General features: G+C 54.2%; 2 protein-coding genes across 5 annotated transcripts in view; both read left to right on the top strand.

The window, feature by feature from the left end:
* Positions 1-10,452, top strand: part of PHC2 (polyhomeotic homolog 2) — a 123,742-nt gene extending 113,290 nt beyond the window's left edge. For 3 of the 4 annotated variants that reach the window (XM_018058114.1, XM_018058119.1, XM_018058118.1), the window contains exons 11-15: positions 1,674-1,803; positions 2,612-2,726; positions 3,788-3,929; positions 5,159-5,435; positions 8,558-9,973. In XM_018058114.1, the coding sequence (XP_017913603.1) occupies positions 1,674-1,803; positions 2,612-2,726; positions 3,788-3,929; positions 5,159-5,435; positions 8,558-8,712 (819 nt within the window). In that variant the 3' untranslated portion in view covers positions 8,713-9,973. Of the gene's footprint in view, positions 1-1,673; positions 1,804-2,611; positions 2,727-3,787; positions 3,930-5,158; positions 5,436-8,557 lie in introns of all 4 variants that reach the window. The other variant, XM_018058120.1, reaches the window with a different exon arrangement.
* On the top strand, positions 10,578-21,566 carry A3GALT2 (alpha 1,3-galactosyltransferase 2). Its single transcript, XM_018058123.1, is given in 6 exon segments — positions 10,578-11,763; positions 16,981-17,064; positions 17,270-17,359; positions 17,645-17,782; positions 20,350-20,547; positions 20,549-21,566. Coding segments are annotated over 6 exon segments (1,020 nt in total). The 5' UTR covers positions 10,578-11,740; the 3' UTR covers positions 21,036-21,566.

Below are 22,816 nucleotides of genomic sequence, written 5' to 3'. Positions count from 1 at the left end.
TACTTCTTTTCCCCTCTTTTTTTTTTTTTTTAAATAAGTATACTTTGGATGTGTATTAGAATATTTTTACATTTCCATGTAAAATTTCTAAAAATGTGAAAAAAAAATTTGCTCTTTTCTTGCTCATTTCCCCCCAAAGGAATGTCATTTTCTTTGTAGGATTGAGTGTCTTCCTAAGATCCAGAAGGGTTCAGTAATTAAGAATAATTGGCATGACCCCTTCAGTTAGAAGTTTCCACACAGACTCAGCTGTGTCCCCACCTGGTGAAGTGGGAACCCCTTGGTTAGAAGAGAGTTCACACTGGGGTGTTGGGTGCAGGAAGATGGACTTTGGGAAATGAGACCTCGTTCAGGTTTGAATGCCACAACTCCCAAATGGCAACACTTGAGCCAGTTAGAGAGCAAACGGAACCTGTATAGAACAGAATCCTCAAGATCTATCTGAGTGGAAGATAAGTGAACAGAGTTCCAGCCTGAAACTTCTTTTGTGGGGACAGAACCTTGAAAGAGGAGTGAGTGAGAGTAAGGGGCACTTCAGAAGGGGCATTTCATCAAGTGTCTCAAGTTAAGCATTATATCACAGGGAAATACAGAAGAGGCAGGAAAATGGCTCATTAAACACAGTACCCAGCCCAGATAGTGCAGGTGTAATTTGGTGAGACAGGTTGCCTGCTCCATAGGTGAGAGGGGCCCAGAGCCAAGTGCACTCCAGCCTCTCTCATGATAAAATTAACTGGTAGAGACACAGCATCTTCATGGGATGCCATCTGTCTTTTGAGCTTTCTTCGGATCCATGAGTGGTTTTAACAGTCATTCAAAGCCTCTGAGCTTGATTAACTGAGATGGGTGGACTGCCCTTCTGAAATGCCAGAAGACAAAAATGCCCAGGCTGGTTCTCATCTGCTTTCCCTCTGGAGGTCCATCAAGGCCTGTGGCCCCTTAGCTACAAAGAACTTTAGCCCTTCACATCCCCTCCCTCATTAGACTCAGTCCTCCCTTTGGCCTCCTAGAGAAACACCAGAACCTAGCTGACCTGACCGTGTAGCTGTAGACGGGGTAGCAGCCCACCCTCCCTGCTAGAGGTCTGGCTACCAGGCTGCCTGAACAAAAGGCAACGAAGGGAGTAAACCAAAGCGTGAATGAGCCGTCCAGGATTGGCCTTTCAGTGTGGCCCCATGTCCCCATGTTCCTCTTCTCTGTGGCTGCCTGTCCCTCTTGACTCGGGTAGGGCAGTGGTAAGGGAAAGAGCAGTAAGGGATCCAGGAATGGTGGCGGGACTCTTGTATCACCCATACACTCACATGCAGCCTCAGCCGTGTTCCTGACCCAAGATATGTGAGGGCTGGGGCTTGGCCTTGGTTCCAGCGATGCCTGAACCTGACCTGTGTCTCCATCTGTGCGCCTTAGACAGCTGGGAAGAGGAGATATTCTGACCCTCTAAACCATCCATCAGTCCTGGGCTGAAGCCATTTTCATCCCCATCCTTTGGTGGCCAGTGGCATCTTGCCTCATGAGCTAAACAGCAAAACAGGCCTTGAGCAGGGTGTGCCTGGATGGTGGTAGGGGGGCTGGCCTCTGCGCCTGGGTGCTTTATACTTGTGATTGTGATGAGGCTGAGAGCAAGCGAGCCTGCCCACCTGACCCTCACGGCCTCCTGTCGCCTTGTCCTCTAGGTGGGACGCTCGTCCCTGCTGGTGGGGAATCTCAAGAAGAAGTATGCACAGGGGTTCTTGCCTGAGAAACTTCCGCAGCAGGACCATACCACCACCACTGACTCAGAGATGGAGGAGCCCTATCTGCAAGGTAGTGTACCAGACCGTGGATGCTGGGCCTTCAGGCAGGGCAGAGCAGGACATCAGCAAGGCCGGAGGGTCCTTTCCTGGTGTCCACGGAGGGTCTCGGGGCCAGAAATTGTGTGAACGTGGTGGTCGACCAAACGTTTCCCCCAGTGCCCACTCAGCCCTGTCCCTCGAAAGCAGATAGGAGCCCCTTTCCCCGGGGAAACGTGTGTCTTCCTCCTCTCCAGCCCCGGGATCCCCGGGAGTTACTGCTCAGCTGTAGGCCAGCCGGCATGGCCCCAGGCAAGTTGTGGCCTTCCTCCACTGCTTCCGGGGCCTGCACTCAGGAGAGGGCCCAGCGCAGAGGCACAGTGGAGCCAGTGAGGGCTGCACCTGCCACAGGAGCCCCTGGCTAAATGGAGGTGGATGGGGTGCCTGCGTGGCCACCATCTCCTGGGCTCTGATGCCCAGGCTGGCAGCCAGCTGGACACCCCCCAGGAAGGGTAGAGTGATTGCAAACCAGCGGGGACAGCATTAGCACTTTCCCTCTAGAGGGTTGCCTGCTTTCTTCTAGGGTCGTAAAGAGGGGGCGCTAGCTCCTCCCCACCATGTTTTGTCTCCTAGCCCCTAAAAGAAGAAACTGTCAGGTGTCCAGGGTACAAAGTCATAAAACAGCAGCAAAAGTGGGTTGGCACTGTCCAGGCAGCTGCTGCAGGGCACGGCTGTGGGCATGAGGAATAGGCTGGGCAGAGTGTGAGAGGCCTCAGGGCAGGCTGTGGACAGTCCTATGGGGACCACTCACTGTCCGCACTTACCAACTTTCATGCTTTCAGAATCCAAAGAGGAGGGTACTCCCCTCAAACTCAAGTGCGAGCTCTGTGGCCGGGTGGACTTTGCCTACAAGTTCAAGCGTTCCAAGCGCTTCTGTTCCATGGCTTGTGCAAAAAGGTAAGCGCCCTCAGTCCGCTGCTGTGCCCAGCCCCTCCCCTCCTCTCAGGGTTGCACCTTGGTGCCCAGCTCCTGCCTGGAAGCATTGTCCTGTCACTTGTTCACCCAAAAACTCCATGAGCAGGTCCAGGCAAGCAGCATCAAGCCCACATGGGAAGGAAGAGGCATTTAGCTTGTCTGGCCCTCCTGGGCACCCCTGGCGCCTGGCTTTGGCAGCTCCCATCTCCGTAGGGTTTACCGAAGCCCCCACTGGAAACGTTGCCCTGAGCCACTGTACTGACTACATCTCCTTTGTGAGCTCTCTCCCAACTCAGAAGACAGATGGTCACAGTAGACATCAGTGTTTACTGAGGGCCTGCCATGAGCAGGTCTCTGTGCTGAGCGTTGATACACATGGTGCTGTCTTGTCTTCAGAGTAACCCTGTGAGACAGGTATTGCTGTCAGGCCCTTTATACATGATAGGAAACTGAGGCACAAGAAGTACCTGTGCCTAAAGTCTTTGAGCTGGGGATCTAGATGTCTGACTCTTAAGTGCTGTGTGGTCTTTTTGCCAAGGTGGAAGGGGCCTGAGCTCCCAAAAGAAGGGAATCTAGGCCCCCAGGCAGAGGGGCCCTGCGGACCAGTTAGAGTAGGGTTGTCCCCAGCCCTCCTTCCCTTCGGGCTATGCTGGAGATCCTCCTGGCACCTTTGTGATGCTTTGCCAAGCTGTCCCCCATCAGAACAGGGGACACTAGCTTCTTGGCACAGGTAACGTTTGGAATAGAATAGGGCAGCCCTGAGTTCTTCCCATGACCCAGGCAGTTGTGTCAAGCACAAGCTTGTGTAACTGCCAGACCAGTTACAGAAAGTGAGTGGTGTCATCCCCAACTCCAGATGGGAAAACAGAGGCTCAGGGGCTGAGTGGCTTGCCCAGATTCACACAGCCGGTCCTGAGTGATGGACTTAGGATTGGAATGAGCAGACAGACTCAGATTTTTCCCCTTGGCTCCTCTTACTCCTCCTGGGGCCCGTGGGCACCCTGCAACTGCCCTGACCTCCCTTGTTCCCCTGACTCTGGCAGGTACAACGTGGGGTGCACCAAACGAGTGGGGCTTTTCCACTCAGACCGGAGCAAGCTGCAGAAGGCAGGAGCCACGACCCACAACCGCCGTCGGGCCAGCAAAGCCAGTCTGCCAACACTTACCAAGGATACCAAGAAGCAGGTGAGAGGCCAGAGGAGCCTAGAGCTCATCCTCTCAAGTCTCCACCGACTTCCCTTTCTAGCACAACCCTGGGTGCCCACCGTCCTTTCTGTTGTGCCTGTCAGTGCTCCATCATGTTCTCATTTCTCCTGATGTGTCAAGCCAAGCCTTCCCCACGTCCCTTCAGAGAGCTCTCATTTAGACCTGTGGATGCTCAAGAGCAGAGAAGGCAATGGCACCCCACTCCAGTACTCTTGCCTGGAAAATCCCATGGACAGAGGAGCCTGGTAGGCTGTAGTCCACGGGGTCGCTAAGAGTTGGACACGACTGAGCGACTTCACTTTCACTTTTCACTTTCATGCATTGGAGAAGGATATGGCAACCCACTCCAGTGTTCTTGCCTGAAGAATCCCAGGGACGGGGGAGCCTGGTGGGCTTCCGTTTATGGGGTCACACACAGTCGGACATGACTGAAGCAACTTAGCAGCAGCAGCATGCTAAAGAGGGACCCTCTTCCGTGATCTTGCCTCTGCTCACCCCATTCTCCCAGTCTGCCTCCATCCTTGACTTCTGGGGCTGCGCAGGAAGACATAGGCTGTCCCAGGTAGCTACGCCTGCCTTACCTGAAGGGCCAGGGGAGAAGAAGCTAACAGCTTTCATCTCCCCACCTTTTTGCTTCTCTGTGCATCAGAGCACTGAATCCTTGAAGGTCTCTATAAAAAACGGGATGTTGTGTTCATTAAGTATGTTTCAGCACCAGCTATGTGCCAGCAACTATTAGGCACTAAAGCTCTGAATTGTGCTGCAAGAACTCAACAGCCTAGTGTGATGCTTTAGACCATATGTTTTGCTGTTTATTGTTATTGTTTTGGCCTTAAACCTCTTTAAGAATCTGATGAAAGCTATAGTCAAAAATGGACACACACAAGAAAATCTACATGTTCTTTCAGGTGGTACACAGACCATTCCCCAAAACTCATAGAGCCCTGGTTAAAAAACCCACATCTACGAGAAAGAATAGACCTATAATGAGATGATTGCAGTGCAGGGTGGTGCGTGCACCAGTACTAGGACTCAGTCTGCTTAGGATGAGAGAGAGGACGTTGCCAAAGACACTTTTTGATCTGGAATTCAAAGGTACGCAGCAGCCTCCAGACAGAACGGGGAGACTATACCTGCTTTTGCCCAGCACTCTAATAGAGGTGGTTTACTCCCCCATCCTGAGGAAAACTGTTTCTCTCTGCTCCCAGCCAACAGGCACCGTACCCCTTTCAGTTACCGCTGCCCTGCAGCTAACACACAGCCAGGAAGACTCCAGCCGTTGCTCAGATAACTCAAGCTACGAGGAACCCTTGTCCCCCATCTCAGCCAGCTCGTCCACCTCCCGCCGGCGACAAGGCCCGCGGGACCTGGAGCTCCCTGACGTGCACATGCGGGACCTGGTGGGCATGGGACACCACTTCCTGCCAAGTGAGCCCACCAAGTGGAACGTGGACGATGTCTACGAGTTCATCCGCTCTCTGCCAGGTAAGGCCCTGGGAGTTCCATGCCTGCCTGGAGTAGCGAAAAATGAGAGGGCGTGAGAGACCTCACCTACTACCCCCAGGAGAGACCAGGCGGTTCAGTGAGAGACGCAGGTTCAGGAACGGGGTAGAGGTCAGCGTGAGGAGATTCCTGCCCATGAGAGCTTACCTTCTAGCACAGAGCCCTGACTGGTGTCCTGTGGCTGGACGCCAACATATCTGTGGGCTCTGCGAGGGGCCTGTGTGTCTCCAGGGCAAGTTGGGAGGGGCATCAGGTGGGAGTGAAGGAAAACTGTCAAGGAGAACGTCACAACACCGAACGTGGACGCCAAGTGGCAGTGGACACACAGGCCTGTGCCTGATGGAGAGGTTGCATCAGGGAGCAGCCTGGGCAGAGGCGCAGAGACGCAGAAGCACGTGAGGGAGCCACAGGCTGCCCGTGACCCTGGGCATGCAGGGTCTCAGGGCGAGGATCTAGAAGTGAAGCTCGGAAGACAGAGCTCGCATCTGCACGGCTGTGCTTGTTGAGGCCCCAAAGCTTTTTCACGGTGTCTCCTGCCAGTCTCACCCAGCCACTGGCCAGGTCAGGTAGTGATGGCAGCCATAAGCCAGGTCATTCAGAGATTGAAGTGGGCTATGGTGGCTGAGAGCGGGCTTCGGACTTAAACAGAACTGGGCTCCAATCTTGGTTGTGCCACTTAACCCAGGGTGTTAGTTATCTATCGCTGCAGCCCCACCGTCTGTCAGCACACAGGTGGTTGGGGTGGGCAGTTCTGCCACCGGCATTCCTAGGCGGCTGTGGTGTCAGCCAAGGCCGAGGCCATCTGAAGGCTCGACTGAGGCTGTTGGCTCCATCCTCAGTGAGTTGTGCCTCACTCATGTGATTCTCAGGGAGGGGATGGCCATTGGCTAGAGGCCTCGGTCACCATCCATGCGGGTCTCTTCAGAACACTGCTGCTCTAGTATTCTCGTGACGTGGCAGCCGGTTGACCCCTCAGGAGGAGATCTAAGAGCACAAGGTGGAAGCCACCTGCTGTGCCCTTTATGATCTAGCCTCAGAAATCACATATTGTCACTTCAGCAGTATCTTATTGACCACACAGGTCAACCCCATTCATTGTAAAGGCTTCATGAAGGCATGAAGGGGTTATTGGAGGGAGCTACTTGGAGGCCAGTTAGCGTAGTTCACCCCAGTGATTCAAGTTCCTCCCTCACGCAGAACACCCCGACCCCCACCCGAGGCCCCACGGCTCTCATCCCATCACAGCAGTGGTTCAAGGTCTTAAGATCCCAGCATCTGACTCAGGTCCAGGCCCAGATGAAATTCGCTGGGTCCAGCTCCTCAAGGAGAGTTCCCTCAGTCTTCACACCTGAGAATGAGCAGGGTCGTCGTTTTCCCTCCACCAGCCTAGGAGGTGGTGGGACGGGCACAGGGTCATCACGGCAGATGTGCCTATTGAAGAAGGGAGCACACAGGAGGCCGCAGGAGTCACCAGTCCACACCAGGCGTGTGTGGGCATTTCCTTGATGATGAGGACTCCAAGCCTGGAGTGGTTCTCCTCCTCTGGGCTCCACCCTGACTCATCCTTCCTCTCCCTTGGAAGGAGGTGGCTGGTGGAGTTGTTTTCTCAGCCTGCTTCCTGCTGCCTTTATTTCCTGTCACCTCTTGACGCTTGTGGTCCAAGTGAGCAGTGTTTCTGCCAGACGAGTCTCTTACTCTTTGTGGGCTTTTTAAATAAATCTTATCCAAAAGTGTTTGCAAGACAAGCCCTACTCCATATTAGGCTTCATCTGAAGCTGAGGGACTGTGGCCTTAACAGTGTGAGGAGCCAGACTGTTGAATGGAGAGGCTCTGTGAGTCACGCCCATAAAATCCTGAGAGAGCATTTGATCCAGCAGTTCTCTGAGGCTGCACCATAGAGCTCTCTGCAGTCTTAACAGATGATTTAAGACACCCCTGCTGTCTCATCTTTAGACTGTGTTTTTTTGACGGTGTCCTGGATTTGGTCTTTGCCTGGAAACTTTTTTTTTTTTTTTCAGTTTATGTGCTGCTGAAACAAGCACTAGAAACCATTTCTTAATTTTAGCGTCATTTGCCATCTGGAGAGGCTGAGGATTTTCAGAAGCAGCAAATCCAGGCTCTTTCCTGTTTCCCAATTTACCCCGTCGCATTTCCCATGGCAGTGCTGGGAAGCCAGATGGCACCTGCAGGTTCTGCCTGGGGTCCCCTGAGCCGGAGAGCTGGTTCAGTGGGAGTCTCACACTCACCAGGTCACCACCAGCAACAGTGTGGCTAAGTTTTCCATTTCATACCAAGGATCCCTCTTCTAGTTTCCACCATTTCCTCACTTTGCTTTAAGCCTCCCCAGCAGTCTCCTCAAAGGCCATCAGGCTTCTGCGAGCCTGGGAACCTTAGATATTCTTCTCAAAGTCACCCCCACTCCCACAACTGCATCCCAGGCCACACTCGCACTGTTAAGGGGTGGTGATGGCAACACCCACTCTTCCAGGTACCAAAATCTGCATTAGTTAGTCACTGCTGGGAAACGTTATCCCAAGCCTAGTGGCCTACAGTAGTCAACATCTCAAGAGTTCTGGGGAGTGGCATCTTGGGGCATCTTAAAGGGGCCCCATCATGATGGCAACAGGGGTACAGGTATCTACAGGCCTGGAGCTGGAGGAACCCCCTTCCAGCCACAATCCCAGGGCAGCGGGGGTCTGACTCTGGGCAGAAGGCCTCAGTCCCTCTCCAAGTGGGCTTCTCCAGAGTGCTGCTTGAGTGCCCTTGTGACATAGTGGCTGACTCACTCCAAAAGAGGTTATCCAAAAGACTAAGATGAAGTGCTGTGCCCTTTATGATCCAGCCTCGGAAATCCCATGCTGCCACTTCCCCGGGGTAGCCCTGACCATGGAGAGGGTGGTGGGTGAACAAGGACACGTGTGAACAAGGAGGCCATGGTGGCGTCTGGCTGCCCTGGGTAAGCCACTCAGCCTCTCAAGCTGTAAAGTGAGAACAGCTTCAGCTCCCTCAAGGGCTGGTCGTGAGGGTCAAGTGAAACGGGGCTTCTGAAGGGCAGTGACCGCTTGTAGCCCTGGTTGACACTGTCTTTGGTCACATCCCCTCAGGCTGCCAGGAAATCGCGGAGGAGTTCCGTGCCCAGGAGATTGACGGGCAAGCTCTGCTGCTGCTCAAGGAGGACCACCTGATGAGTGCCATGAACATCAAGTTGGGGCCCGCCCTCAAGATCTACGCACGCATCAGCATGCTCAAGGACTCCTAGGGCTGGCCGGGCGCCCGGGCTCCTCCTCCTGACTGAGCAGAGCCGGCGGACACTCCTGGGGGCCCAGAGCAGGGCCGGTCAAGGGAAGGGCCCCCGCTGTGGGGCGTGGCTGGGGAGGAGGTCTCGGGACCTCCTTGGTGGCTCTCAGGGGCCTTTCTTTCTGTGGGAGGGGCAGAGAGGTAGGTGGCACAGAAGATGGGGCTTTATGCTTGTAAATATTGATAGCACTGGCTTCCTCCAAAGTCCCACGACTCTAGCCCCGCTTCTCTTCCCTCTTTCTGTCCCCCATTTTCCAGGGGGTATGTGGTCAGGGCTCCCAACCTGAGTTGGGTCACTTCCCAGGGCAGCCATCGGGCCTGGAGAGAGGCCTTGGAAGCCCTCACCTGCCTTCCTCCTCTTCTTTCTCGGGGCCCAGCTCGCTCTTCCGTTTGCCAGCTTCTCCCACTTCAGCCTGTTACTGAAGCCACCAGAAGGGTTCTCCCCCCTCATCCTTGCAGGTGGAGGGAGAGAAGCTGGGCCCGGTTTGGCCACACCTGCTGGTACAGACGCCTTAACGCTGTGTGTGTGACTGTGTGACTGTGTGGGAGCCTGGACTGACTGATGGGCCGAGAGCCCCCCCTGGCATCTCCAGGTGTTTTGTAGCAAACAGCCACTTAGTGCTTTGTCCTGGACTCCACTCAGCCTCGGGATGGGGAATAGGAAAAAGGGCTGCCTCGGTGCAGAGGCAGGATCAGAAAGCGATGCAGGTTAGCAGGAGATTTTCCTTTCCAGATTGTCGTGGTGTCTCTGCAGCCCTTTCCTGCACTGTGACGCCCCCTGCCCCGACTGCCCTGCTGTGTCACAGCCGGCATTAAGGAAGCTGCCAGTGGGCTGGGCCAAGCTGCGCCTCCTGGTCTTGCCTGTCCACCCACCCTGAGAGCCCAGTGGTGGGGCCCAGAGAACATCCAAGGGTGGAAGAGCTGGAGTGACCGCTGAGGTGAAGAAGGCAGCCTTCCGCCTCGGCTCCCATACTTCTTTGCCTCTGGAACTTGCTGGCAGCAGTGTGAGCTGCCCATGGAGGAGGTGGGGCAGGAAGGGCGAGGGCCGGCCTCTGACCTGCCCTGCACGCTGCAGGCTTCCGGGGAAGAGTTGGACTCTCCCCAGGGGAGGGTGGGTGCCCTTCTCAGTTCGTGCTATTCCCCACTCACACCCCCGGGCAGGGTTGGAAATGAAGGACTTTTTTAACCTTTTTTGTTTTTTAAAAATAAATCCGTAAAATCCATTCCCTCTGTGCCTTTCTCCCCTGGGGATGCCTTTCTGTGATCCTGAAGAGCTACTTTTCACCTGCAAGGAGAGGGTGGGTCCCTGGGCTGGTGGGGGACGACCACCTTAACTGGTCAGCATATCCTCCACGCTTTGCCGCGTCATTTGAGGGCACACTCAGCCCCAGTTCAGATCCCACCTGTCCTTCATGGGTATTCCTTGGGAGTGCAAGGGTCCAGGGCCCCTTCAGCTCTGCCCCTGGAGAGACAGGATGCTGTTTGTCAGGAGTACCTGGTGCACCGGAGGCAGAGCCCAGGGCTCCCCGCCCTCACATGCACCTGTGGTGGGTGCGGCTCCATGCCCAGCACCGCCCTTGGGGTAACTGCCTCACTCGGCAGCTGAGCATTCTTTGGATGCTGGAATAGCAAACTATTAGGAGAGTCTCTGCCTCAGGAGGCGATTGCCTAAGCCTCGAATAAAGAAGGGGCCTTCCAAGCACAGGCCGCTCGTGCACTCAATTAGTCTGTAACAGAGGGCCCAGGGAGATTGATTGGCAGGGACCTTTTAAGAGCTAATACCCACATCTTGATGACAACTGCGGAAAACCTTTAAGATGTAACTACTTCCTGGAGGAAGAGGAGAAACAACTGACTAGTTGACCACCCCCAGGACGGAGCTAGGACTTGGGGAGTCTGGTCTTCAGAAGGTCGAGAATGGCTAGCCGGACAGGGGCCAGCATGGGACCCTGGGCTGAGGGGGAGTGGGGAGGGTCCCCCAGGAAGACCCCCGTGTTGCCCACCCCACTCCAGGGCAGGGGAGCGGGCCACTGTGGCCCGTGCAGCTTACCTCGACCTTTCGCTTTCTGGAGGACAAAGCCAGGCCCAGCCGGAGCTGTCCTTGTGTGTGAGGTGGGCGAGGGAGCTGAAACTCCTGAAAAAGGATAGGGTGGATCTGCAGGGCTGACTGTCAGGTAAACACACGCCTGCTGTCTCTCCACTCTGGGTGGAAGGCCTCGGTCTGAAGGGAGCTTCCTTCAACATATATTCGCTCCTGATGTTCATGCCTTACACAGAATTTTGCAAAACTTTTGATCGTGACCGATAGTTTGTTCCCCACCCTCATATATGTACTGAGATGTATGTAACTGAAGCAAAACAGAATAATACCTACCCTGATGTATAATACATTCTGACAATTTTCAGTTCATGTTCATAGTTTTAAAATCTTGGTCATGATCTATGAGATTGAGTTCTGATGAATCATATTCTGCACTTGAAAAAAAAACTGCCTGGTGTAAAGCTTTCCAGAACCTTTCCACCTTACAGTCTTGTGTTGCTTTTTCGCTATCCTGGCTGACTGGTATGCACACAGTTTTACTGAAGAGGTCAAGGGCTCCTGGAAGTGAACTGTGCAATGTCCCAATCAGGTACCCTTGAGTTGTAGCTGGAACTCTGCAGAACAGTGTTCTCTCTGGGTGGCAAACACCACAGAGGACCTGAAGAGGGGCACAAGGACCCGGCCCCCCCTCCCCCTAGGGGAGGAAAAAGCCTTGGGACAACATGGCTCGGTGCCTCTGGCCAACCAGAGCCACCATACTCAGATCCACCCTCTTCCAGGTGATTGGCCCTGGGGTGGGGGTCCTCTCCGGGCAGTTCATCCCACTTGGTCCTGGGGGCGTGGCTTCTGACACAAGGCCTGGAACGGCTTTGTTCCAGTTACCAGGTCATTTCTTCCCTGGCTCTCGGCTGAGGTGGTTCTTGGAAGGCTGTCCCACCTGCTCCTTGACATGGCTTTCAGGGAAGGACCCAGGTGAGTGGGGACGCTGCTAGTGTCTGGGGGAAGATGGGGCATGACAACTGTCCTGAGAGGAGTCCAGTCTGGTAGCCGAAACAGTCGAGGAGGCACCAAGGCTGACCCGCTGAGAACGAGCTGAGCCCTAGAGGTCCTTGGGGGAAAGTGGCTGGAGGGGCATCGCCGTGGGGTATAGATGGTCCGGGGCATGAATGGGGCGGTGGGGGAAGACAGCATCCTGGGAGATCTCGTATCCTGTGAAGAGTCTGGTGACTCTCCTGCTGCCCTTGACTCTGACCCTATGGTGAACAGAGAACAGACTGGGGCGCACATGCCACTGAAACGGAGCTCTCTCTTCCCACTGGGAGTGGCCGTCCAGGCCTGCAAAGGCATTCCCACTCAGGAACGAACAATTGACCTTTAACCACCTGAAAGCGAGAAGGGTTCAGGAGCCAGTGCGAGGCGGCCTTGAGAGACGGCCTCCTGCAGGTGGGAGCTGGCTGGGGGGTCCTTTTAAATCTGAGCAAGGAACTGGGAACAGTGGGTCAGGCAGATGCCTCTGTGGACTAGGGTTCCCAGGCCAGCACACGGGAGGAGGGATTGGCAGGGCCTGGTGGGTGCTCGTTGAAGGCCTAGGTGTCAGAACCCTCCCAGGACTGACGGTTAGAGCCCACCTGGACCACCTGGGGATGGCTCTGCCTGGCTGCCCTGGATGGAGGGACTGGCTAGGAGCATGGGATGGCAGAGAAGGCTCTGCTCCCGCATCTCCTGCCCTTGCCCACCCACCCCCTGGTGTCCCTCCAGGGGGCAGTCTCGTTTCCAAGAGCAACTGTAAAATAGCTCCATAATGTTTATATTGATTACATATTGAAAGGATATATTGGATTAAATTATTAAAACTTCAGTTCTTTCCACTCTCTTAACATGGCTACTATTATTAGAAAAATTTAATTTATATTCCTGGCTCACACTATATTTCTATTGGGTAATGCTGTTCCAGATTTTCTCCTACATCTTTATAAAAGAACAGAGATGTACACATCTGTGTACATTTTATAAAAGAACACAGATGCACAGGTCCATGGGTACGGGAGCCTTCCCCTCACAGAAGTGAGGTCGGCCTCTCTGCACAGTTCTGTTACTTCCTCTTCCACTGAGTCCCTTAGGCCCTCTTTTCCAGACAGCACGTATCCACCGACCTCATCCTTTTCAACGGCCAGGCTGCTCTCCATTGCATGGGGATGCATTACTCATTCATCCTCTCCATGGACCAACACTGGGGTGGTTTATCTCCATCTGCTTTTTCCAGCAATGCTAGGAGAACCGCCCTGGCCTGCCGGCTGTGCAGTCTCATTTCCAGAAGGGGAAAGTTGGGTCTGGTGTGACTGTGTGAAATGATTTTGTAGGCTCTCTAGGCAGGACTGAGAGAGGTGGACTTCACCTTGCAGTCACTTTTAAGGCTTAAAACTGCTTGCTCTTTCTAAATGGCTCTGTATTTTTCCTTCATTAAAAGAAGCAATAAAAGCATATTAGAGACAAGTGGAACGAAAAATAAAGGAAAAAAACCCTCCCATAACCTATTGCACAGATACTTCTTCCTTTCAGTCCTCTGGTGCATGTTTTGATTACTAGACCTGTAATCACAGTGCCCATAAATTTTAATCTTGCTTTTTCCAATGAAGGTTTTCGTGTAAGATCTTTCCATGTGACTACAGAATCTTCATAAAAAGTTTACTTCACTGGACACTGGGGCCTTTTCCAGTTGTATCTGAGCAGCCCGCGCAATGCCTTCTCCACGGGTGCTCTCCTGCCCTTGTTCAACCAAGCTCAAATCTCCCTACGTAAAAGAAACACACACGCCTCCATCAGCCCCAATCCCTCAGCCTCTTCAGTTCCAGTCCTGTCTCTTTCCTTTTACTGTCAGACTTCTGGGAAGAGCCACCTGCCCCACCCTCCATTTCCTCCTCTGCTCACTCAGCCCCCTGCCCGCCCCCAGCTGTGTCCTTGGTGCTGGGCCCTGGCTCTCCTCCCTGGCTCTCTCCCTTTTCCACAGCATCCTTGCCCTCCGGGGGAATCCCAGAACTCTTTCCTGAGGCTGCCTGCCTGCCTTCTGGGCTCCTTAACGCCTACCAGACTAGTAGATTTCATCTCCTTTGCTAGTCCCCCAGTCCTGCCCACCCTACCTCCACAGCCATTCATCACCTACTCCTCCCAACCCACTGCCAACACTGACCTGTCTTCCTGCCTCCATGCCCCCTGCCTCCCACTCCATGTCCAGGCTGGAGTATTTCTCAAATAAAAATCTGGCTGCACCACTTTTTGAAGGGAAAACCCTGAAAAGGGCTCCCCAGGGCTTCAAGATGAAGTCCAAACCCCTTAGCCTAGACTGTGGGTCCTGGGTGATCTGGTTCTGGCTTAACCCAGCCTCACCTCTCATCACTCCCCATCCACACTCCACCCACCCCTGTGGAGGACCTACCAGTTCCACATGCTTTCTAAGCTCTCTCTCACTTCCTCACTTCTACACATTGCTGTTTCTTTTTCACGGACCTCCCTTTCCCCTCCACTGCCTTCTCTGCCTGGATAACTTCTAATCCTTCTGGTCCTAGCTTAAAGGGCACCTCCTCCAGGAAGCCTCCCTGACTTCCTCCCCACCTGTCCAGGCTCAGGTGCCATCCACTAGTTTGCCCTTAATGCTCTCTTGTATTTACACTAATCACAGCCTTTGCTATGCTGTTCCATTCCTCTCTTTGCCATCTGTCCTCTGACCCCATTCCCCTCTTTCTGGCCATCACACCTTCCTGACCCTGCTCCTGGAAGACAAAGTCAGTGTCTCGCTCACCTCTGAATCCTTGACCTAGCACAGTGCTCAGTTCTGAGCTTGTGACCACTAAGCGTAGGCTGAATGCATGAATGAGCAGAAACTAGTGAACATCTTGATGCATAAACTTTTCCCATGCTGAAGATGGTCTCCTTTGAACAGGTTCCCAGAAGTTGCAGTGATTGGATTAAAGGGGATGACTGCTGAAAGTTTCAATTCCCACAGGTAAGGAGCTTTCCGCAAAAGCTGTAGTGATTTACATCCCACTGGCAGGTGTAAGAGTGCTTATCTTGCTGTATTCTCACAGCGTGGCTATTTTCATTTCTTTTTTAAAAAGTGCTCATTTTATAGGCAAAACATCTCGCCTGGTTCTAATCTGTAAGTCTTTGATTACTAGTGAGGGTGAACATCTTTCCATATGTTTGCCTACTAAATGCATTTCCCCTTTGAGGATTTCCCTCATGCAATGTGGACACAGTTATGGCAGCTGGCATTTTATGAGCTGACTCTGGGGGCTGTTTGGGGGAGGGGGAACTGGGAGCAGGGAGGTCCTGGTGGGGATGAGCCAGCAAGGTCACTGTGGGGGATGGGGGGATAGGTGCGGCAGAGAAGTGGGAGATCAAGGAGGCAAATCCAACACACCCTGAGGACTCGCAACAGACAGTGGGCAAGGCAGAGGGAGAGGTCAGTGCACCCAGGTTTGGCCAACTGAACAGAAGCATGCATCCAACGGAGATGCATGGGTGAGTGTGTACATACGCAATTGCAAGGGGCCTCTCTGGTCTATTTACTGGATACACCTGCTGAGGAACAGTGACATGGGGCAGCAGGAAAGGCAGGGGCATGATCAGGGTCTGATCAGGCTGCCTTCTTGGAAGAGACCAGAGGAGGCAGATTTTGGAAGGACTTTATAGGGCAGGGAGGGGAGCTGGGAGTTTGTGCTGAGAACAACAGTATGAATGATAATCAACAATAGCTTATTGAGCTGTTACTATGCACAAGGCCTTGTTCTAATCACTTAGCAAGTATGAGCTCAGTAGCCACCGCAGCCCTCTAAGGTAGGTATTCTTATGAAGTACATGTCTAGATGAGGAGGCTCAAGTGTAGAGGCCCAGAATCTTGCCCGAGGTCAGAGAGCTAAGAAGTGGTGGCCTGGGATTCAAACCTGGGGGTCTAGCTCCAGTGGCCAGGCTCCTCCCCACAGGGGTTCAGTCTGTCTACAGACACTGGAACCCAGCAGGGGTGAGAAGAGCTGGAGGAGACCCCCTCACCCCCTGCCGAGGAGCTTATCAAAATTCTCAGCTTTCAGAGCCCTTCTGGAAAACAAGCAACTATGGACAAATCGCAAAGTCCACCTCCTTGGAGCCAGCAATGGGGTTGCTGAGCTCTGCTGGAGGGACCCCACTCCATGACTGGAGCCGCCACAGACACAAAGTCCCCTGACTGCAGCCCGCCCTCCAGGAAGCCCAGCAACTCATCCCTAAGCCCCAGATGCTCTCAACTCCCAGCCACAACCTTCCCTGCATCCCCTCGCAGACTCTTCCCTGTCCAAGTTTGATCCAACCCAGGCAAAGCACCCTAATGTTACTATCCTCCATATCTGCTGCTGGGAAAAAGCAAAAAAAATTACAAATCTACATACTCATCAGAAATGACCTGCTTAGGCAAAGGATGCCGTCCCAATCAAAGGCATATTAAGCATCTGGAAAAGAGGGTGAGGAAGCACTTCAAGAATGCAGATGGACATAATGGTCCATGGAAAATGCAAGGTGGAGAACAGCTTATCCCTGAGAGACCATTTGTGGGGGGGAAAGCCAAGGAAGGGATGGGGGGAAGGAGAAAGAATTTGCTACCGTATTTATATTTGCCTGTCTATGCATAGACTAGGCCCCTGCAGAGGGGACTGGGTGGCTAAGAACAGGAAAGACTGCACTATCTACCCTCTTCTGTACTTTACAATGTCTGTGCCAAATGACAGAATAATATATTCATATTAACATTAAATCACATCATTTTTCATATATAAATGTATATATGTGTGTGTATGTAAATATATATATATATAAATGAGTTGTTGATGCCCCTTCCAGCTCAGTTGATAAAGAATCCGCCTGCAATGTAGGAGACCCCTGTTCAATTCCTGGGTCAGGAAGATCCACTGGAGAAGGGACAGGCTACCCACTCCAGTCTTCTTGGGCTTCCCTTGTGGCTCAGCTGGTAAAGAATCCACCCACAATGCGGGACACCTGGGTTTGATCCCTGGGTTGGAAAGATTCCCTGGAGAAAAGAAAGGGAAAATACTCCAGTATTCTGGCCTGGAGAATTCCATGGACTGTATAGTCCATGGGGTTGCAAAGAGTCGGACACGACTGAGCGACTTTCACTTTCATTCACTTTCACTCCCCACCTCCCAGGGCCTGGAAGAAAATCTTCCGGCAGCTGATCCTACTTGCACTTGGCATCTTAGGGCTGCTCCGGTTCGGGCTTCCTGTACTCAGGTATAACCCCTTCCCCAGCCCTTGCAATGGGACCAGCAGGAGCAGGGTCCAAGTGGCCCTTTCCAAGTGCCCCCCTGAGGGATGGGGAGTGGCAGCTGTCACGGCTGCACAAGCATCCTCGGGGGCTCTCCCTCCTTGTAAGTAGCAAAGAGAGAGAGCTCCTGAGCAGGCTGGCGCCCCCCTCACTACTGCTCCCACCCCACAGGCATCTGGAAGTCCTCCTTCCTATGGGTGTCTGCCCTCTGGCCAGAATGCCCCTGCTTAGAGACAACTTCTCGGGTCCCCTGGATCCTGGGCGAGAAGCCACCACCTCTCCCACTCTGAGAACACCCCCACACCCTACCAAGCTCTGCCCCAGTGTCCCTGTCCTTCTCGCATCCCCAACCCTGGCAGGGCTAGGCACTCCACCCAGGGCCCCCGTCAGGTAGCATGTCTCCCACTACTCTGCTGGGTCTGGGATAGAGATTTCTAGGGGCAGGGCCTGGGTGGTCCCCAGGGCCCAGGACTAGGAGGGGTGGCAGTGAGCATTCACCCAGCAGGTGAACGGACAAACCTGTCTCTCCCTCCCTGCCCCGGCCAGGGCCCAGCCTGAAGTCTTAACCTGTACTTCCTGGGGGGCTCCCATTATTTGGGATGGCACCTTCGACCCAGACGTGGCCCAGCAAGAGGCTGTGCAGCGGAACCTCACCGTGGGTCTGACTGTCTTTGCTGTAGGCAGGTAAGGCCTGGGGAGGGAAATGGTGCCATCCTAGCAGGAAGAAGTGGGGGTGCATGTGATGTAGCAAGTGGGGCACCCCATTCTCCTGGGCCATGGGATGCCAAGGAGAAGCAGAGACAGCACCCCTTGTCCCAGACCCCCATGGCGAGGGCAGACCCCTCCTCCCTGGACACCAACGCCATGGAGTCCACCCGGCACAGGCAGCCAGGAGCTCAGAATCACAACCGAGAAGGAATCTGCCCAGGGTCTGGGGCAGATCCATCTGGAGGCCTTGGGTTTTCGGTGAGAAAATGGTCTTTTCAGGTGAGACTTGTGAGAGGAGATGACTGGCCCGGCGGCAGAAGGGCCCATGGCCAGTGGCTCAGGCACAGCACGCAACAAGGGGAAGCAGGAGGTTGGCCAAGCAATTCTGATGGCAGGAGAGGGACTGGGGAGCTGAGGGCTTTTGCAAGGGAGTGAATCTGGGCTGGGTAAAGAGGGATGTGAAGAAAGGGAGATGCTGAGAATGGCAGCGTCAGCAGACCAGAGGACTCTGAGGAAGGGCTGTTGGGGGTGGTATCACAGGACATGGGCTGGAAGGATGGGGGCTCCCAGAGTGGGACATGCGAAGGCTGCAGCTTTGGCGGGGGGCCCAGACTGATGATGACCAAGTCGAGATAGAGGCCATGGGGGCAGGTGACTGAGTGGGGAGGGGACAGAATCAGGACAGGAGGCCAATCGAGGATATGAGGGGCCCCCAGGTATGGAGAAGGAGCCCTGAGTGGTAGGTGGAGAAGAAATCTCAGGGCACTGACTTTTTTATCTCCCCATTATGGACAGCAGGCTCTCTAAGCTGGTATTCACCTTCCAGTAGTGATGCAAAGTTCTGCCTAAGAGGAGCAATCAGATCCTACAATCTAAGGGCACAGAGAGGTAGAGTTTAAGGCAATCTAAGGAAAAGTTTCTAATAATGGAACAGGCTGCTTTGGGAAGGCAGTGAGAGCTTTGCATCCAGAAAAAGATATGCAAAAGTCTGGGGAAGGAATTCTGTCATCAGACACCCCAGACAACTGCTCAAGTTTCCTCCAAATTTGTCCCCCACACTCTGGAAGGGAGAGAAAGTCAGGAGGGGCCCTGGAAGGCCACGGAGCAAACAGCACAAGGGCTGACCAGGGAGCCAGGCGGGCAGAACTGTGGCCTCTCCAGGACCTTGGTGCCCCAACTTCTGTTCTGGATGCTGAGTAAGGGGTTTCTCCACCAGCCTTCATAACTCAGTTGGTAAAGAATCCGCCTGCAAAGCAGGAGACCCTGGTTCAATTCCTGGGTCGGGAAAATCTGCTGGAGGAGGGATAGGCTACCCACTCCAGTATTCTTGGGTTTCCCTTGTGGCTCAGGTGGTAAAGAATCTGTCTGCAGTGCGGGAGACCTGGGTTCGATCCCTGGGTTGGGAAAATCCCCTGGAGAAGGGAAAGACTATCCACTCCAGTATTCTGGCCTGGAGAAAATTCCACGGACTGTATAGTCCATGTGGTTGCAAACAGTCGACACAACTGTACCGATTTTCACTTTCACTTTCACTTTCCACCAGCTTGAGGGACCCAGAGTCTCTGGGACCAGAAGTTTCAGGGTCCTAAGTTCCAAGGTTCTATAAACCCAACATAGGACGCTGAGGCTTCTAAGGTCTCTAACTCCAGCTTCTCCCAGTTCCACCCAGAACAGAGTAAGTGCAGGTAAGGATACATGCTCAAATGCCAGGCTGGGTTCAAATCCTGGTTTCACACTCATCAACTGTGTGTACACTTGGACAAGTTAATAAAGCTCTTTGTGACTCAATTTCCTCACCTGAGATAAAGATAATAATGGTGAAGATTAAATGAGATAATGCACATTACTTTGAAAACTGTCTGCCACATGATTAATGTTCTAAAATATCAGGCATTATTACTATTATTTTATGACCCCAGGATTCCAAGGTGTGTTTATAGAAAGTTACTAGTATTGCAAACATCCCACTTACCTAGGTTTGTGGTTTGTCACCACAAACTCAATGACAGAAAAGAATTCATTATTACCATTGCTCACGGTCTTGTGGCTCAGGAATTCCGACAGGGCTCAGCAGATGGGGCCCCTCCCTGCTCCCAAACGTTTGGGTCCCCACCGGGCCAGTAGCCTGCGGAAAACCAGGGGGCGCTTTTCTCCGTGGCTAGCTCAGGCTCTCTCACTTCGTGGCAGCCTCAGAGTGCTTAAGCAAAGGGCCAGAGCTCTAAAGAGACAAAGGGTAACGGGCCAGTCCTCCCAAGGACCAGAACAGCGTCCCTTCCTTGGGACTCTACTGACCTACGCGGTCAGGGAGTGCCATGTTCAAGGGCAGGGACACAGAGCCCCTGTGGGCAGGGATGGCAAACAATGGGCAATGATTTTTAATTCACCTCGGACGACTCTGGGGCTGAATAGTTTTGGAGTTCCGGGGCCTGGGGTTGCAGGGTCCCAGGAAGGACATGGGGAGGGCTGGTAAGCCCGAAGACTCCTCGGACTCCGGAGGGCGCAGCGGCCGGGCTGATTTGGCCCGGCCCCGCCCCGCCCGGCAGGTACCTGGAGAAGTACCTGGAGCGCTTCCTGGAGACGGCAGAGCAGCACTTCATGGTGGGCCAGCGCGTGGTGTATTACGTGTTCACCGAGCGTCCGGCCGCGGTGCCCCGCGTGCCGCTGGGCCCGGGCCGCCGGCTGCGCGTGGAGCGCGTGGCACGCGAGCGCCGCTGGCAGGACTTGTCCATGGCGCGCATGCGCGCTGCAAGCGGCGCTGGGCGGCCGTCTGGGCCGCGAGGCGCGCTTCGTGCTCTGCATCGACGTGGACCAGCACTTCAGCGGCGCCTTCGGGCCCGAGGCGCTGGCCGAGTCGGTGGCGCAGCTGCACGCCTGGCACTACCGCTGGCCCCGGCGGCTGCTGCCCTTCGAGCGCGACGCGCGCTCGGCCGCCGCGCTGGGCCCCGGGGAGGGCGACTTCTACTACCACGCGGCCGTGTTCGGGGGCAGCGTGGCGGCCCTGCGGCGGCTGACGGCGCACTGCGCGCGGGGCCTGCGGCGGGACCGCGCGCGCGGCCTGGAGGCCCGCTGGCACGACGAGAGCCACCTCAACAAGTTCTTCTGGCTGCACAAGCCCGCCAAGCTGCTGTCGCCCGAGTTCTGCTGGAGCCCCGAGATAGGCCGCCGGGCCGAGATCCGCCGCCCGCGCCTGCTCCGGGCGCCCAAGGAGTATGCTTTGCTGCGTAGCTAGCGGTGCCCTGGGCCCCGGAGGTCCCAGATGCCGGCGGGGCCCCTTCTGGAAGGGGTGTGGAGCTGGAGGGAACAGAAAGACTGCATGAAAACCTGCCTGGCTGCGGGGATGGGGGGCGGGGGATTGGAGGAGGCCTGGCCTTGGGCAAGTGCCTCTCCGAGGCGGGCGGTCCATCCTTTCCCCAACTTTGTACAGCAACCCAGGCACCACCAGCTGCCTGGAAACTTTTCACTTCTGACCTTATTGAGTTCAGCAGAGGCCCCACTCCCGAAGAGATGTTTTAGCCCCTTCCTCATAACCCCCACTTAAAAAAAAAAAAAGTGGGACTGAGGCCCAAAAAGGGAACGTAACTGTCTAAGGACCCAGAGCATCTGTGAGTCAGTCAGTGAGGTCAGCAGCTGGAAAGTCAGGACGGGCCCGCAGGCCAAATAGCTGCCGCTGGGCAGGAGCCCCAGATGGAGAAACACAGTGGCATCCGGTTCACCTCCCCCGCTCTCCGCATGGTTTGTACATATTTAAGCAATACAATAATAAAAGACATTATTCCACAGTGTCCTTGTGGCCCTTTCTCCTGGAGGATCCAAATTCATAAAAATAACATTTCCTTGCCATGGGACCCACGGCTGTTTAGCCACAGTGTCTGGGAGATAAATTTCCTTATCCGTGGCTGCTCTCCAGACTCTTCATCCTCAACAGAGAAAGATGCAGGTTCCGAATGGGAGCATGATGTCATCAGGCCTTCCAGGAAAGGAGGTTCCCTCCGGGAAATAGCTGCAGAGTTGGGGAAGTTATCTGCTGGAAGTCCCTGAGATATTGTCTTAACAGCTGAAAACTAGAGGCCCAGAGAGGGTGGGATTTCCCTCTGGGTCTCCTGAACCATGGCTGTAGTGTTCTCCTAGACCTTCAATTTTTAACAGCCTCCACTGTTTCCAGGTGGGACAACAGTTCTGTAAGCCAATTCTGGTGGCTTTTACACACTAACCATTTTTTCACACCATTTTTACAAACATTTTATCAACACAGTTGATGATGATCTACCCTCTCCAAAGCAGTTCCTAGGTCCCAGTGTCTCCTGCCTAAACTAGATTAGCAGAACCCAGGAGGCCTTTTGGACTCTGGGTTAGAGCTAAGAACAGGCCAGGTGTGCCCGAGAACAGGTTATGACTTGATGACTATAAGCTGACATCCCTTCCTCTGGTGGGAGACTGTCCCCCTTACCCTGCAGCATTCACTAAAAGCCACACAGACCGACTCCTCGGCCAGCAGAGACCTGAGTTCGGGCCAGTAAGACCTGGTTAGGAATCAACTCCCTTTCTGACTCTGTGCATGGCTGTGGACTAGATCCTTAACCTTTGTTGAGTCTGTTTTCTCACATGTAAAGTGGGGATGCCAGTCACCCTCCGCACAGGTGTTGTGACACTCCAGAAAATAACTTGCCTTCTCCGTCTCCTTGCCTGTCTCTTCTCCAGCAAGTTCAAGGGGTGCAGAGGAGTCAGCAAAGGCCAGCCATTTCATGTTTTGAAGAGGAAGTGATGGCAGGAGTCAGGGGTTTTCTGCAGCTGGGCTGAAGCAGCCTCCTGCAGTGGGTTGAGATCTTTCTGAGGAGGGGGAGGGGTCAAGGAAGCTGCAGGGGAACAGAGTGGATGATCACTTGGCCCAGAGGCCCACCATGGGGGTGGGGCTGTAGAGCCAGGATAAGCTCCTGCAGCTCCTTCAGGATCCCTGTCAATCATTGTTCTCAGCACCCATCCTGCGACCCTCAAGGACCTAATAAGCTCCTG

The sequence above is a fragment of the Capra hircus genome, chromosome 2 (assembly GCF_001704415.2).
Source record: "Capra hircus breed San Clemente chromosome 2, ASM170441v1, whole genome shotgun sequence".
Lineage (NCBI taxonomy): Eukaryota > Metazoa > Chordata > Mammalia > Artiodactyla > Bovidae > Capra > Capra hircus.
This window is presented reverse-complemented; position numbering and strand designations above follow the sequence as displayed.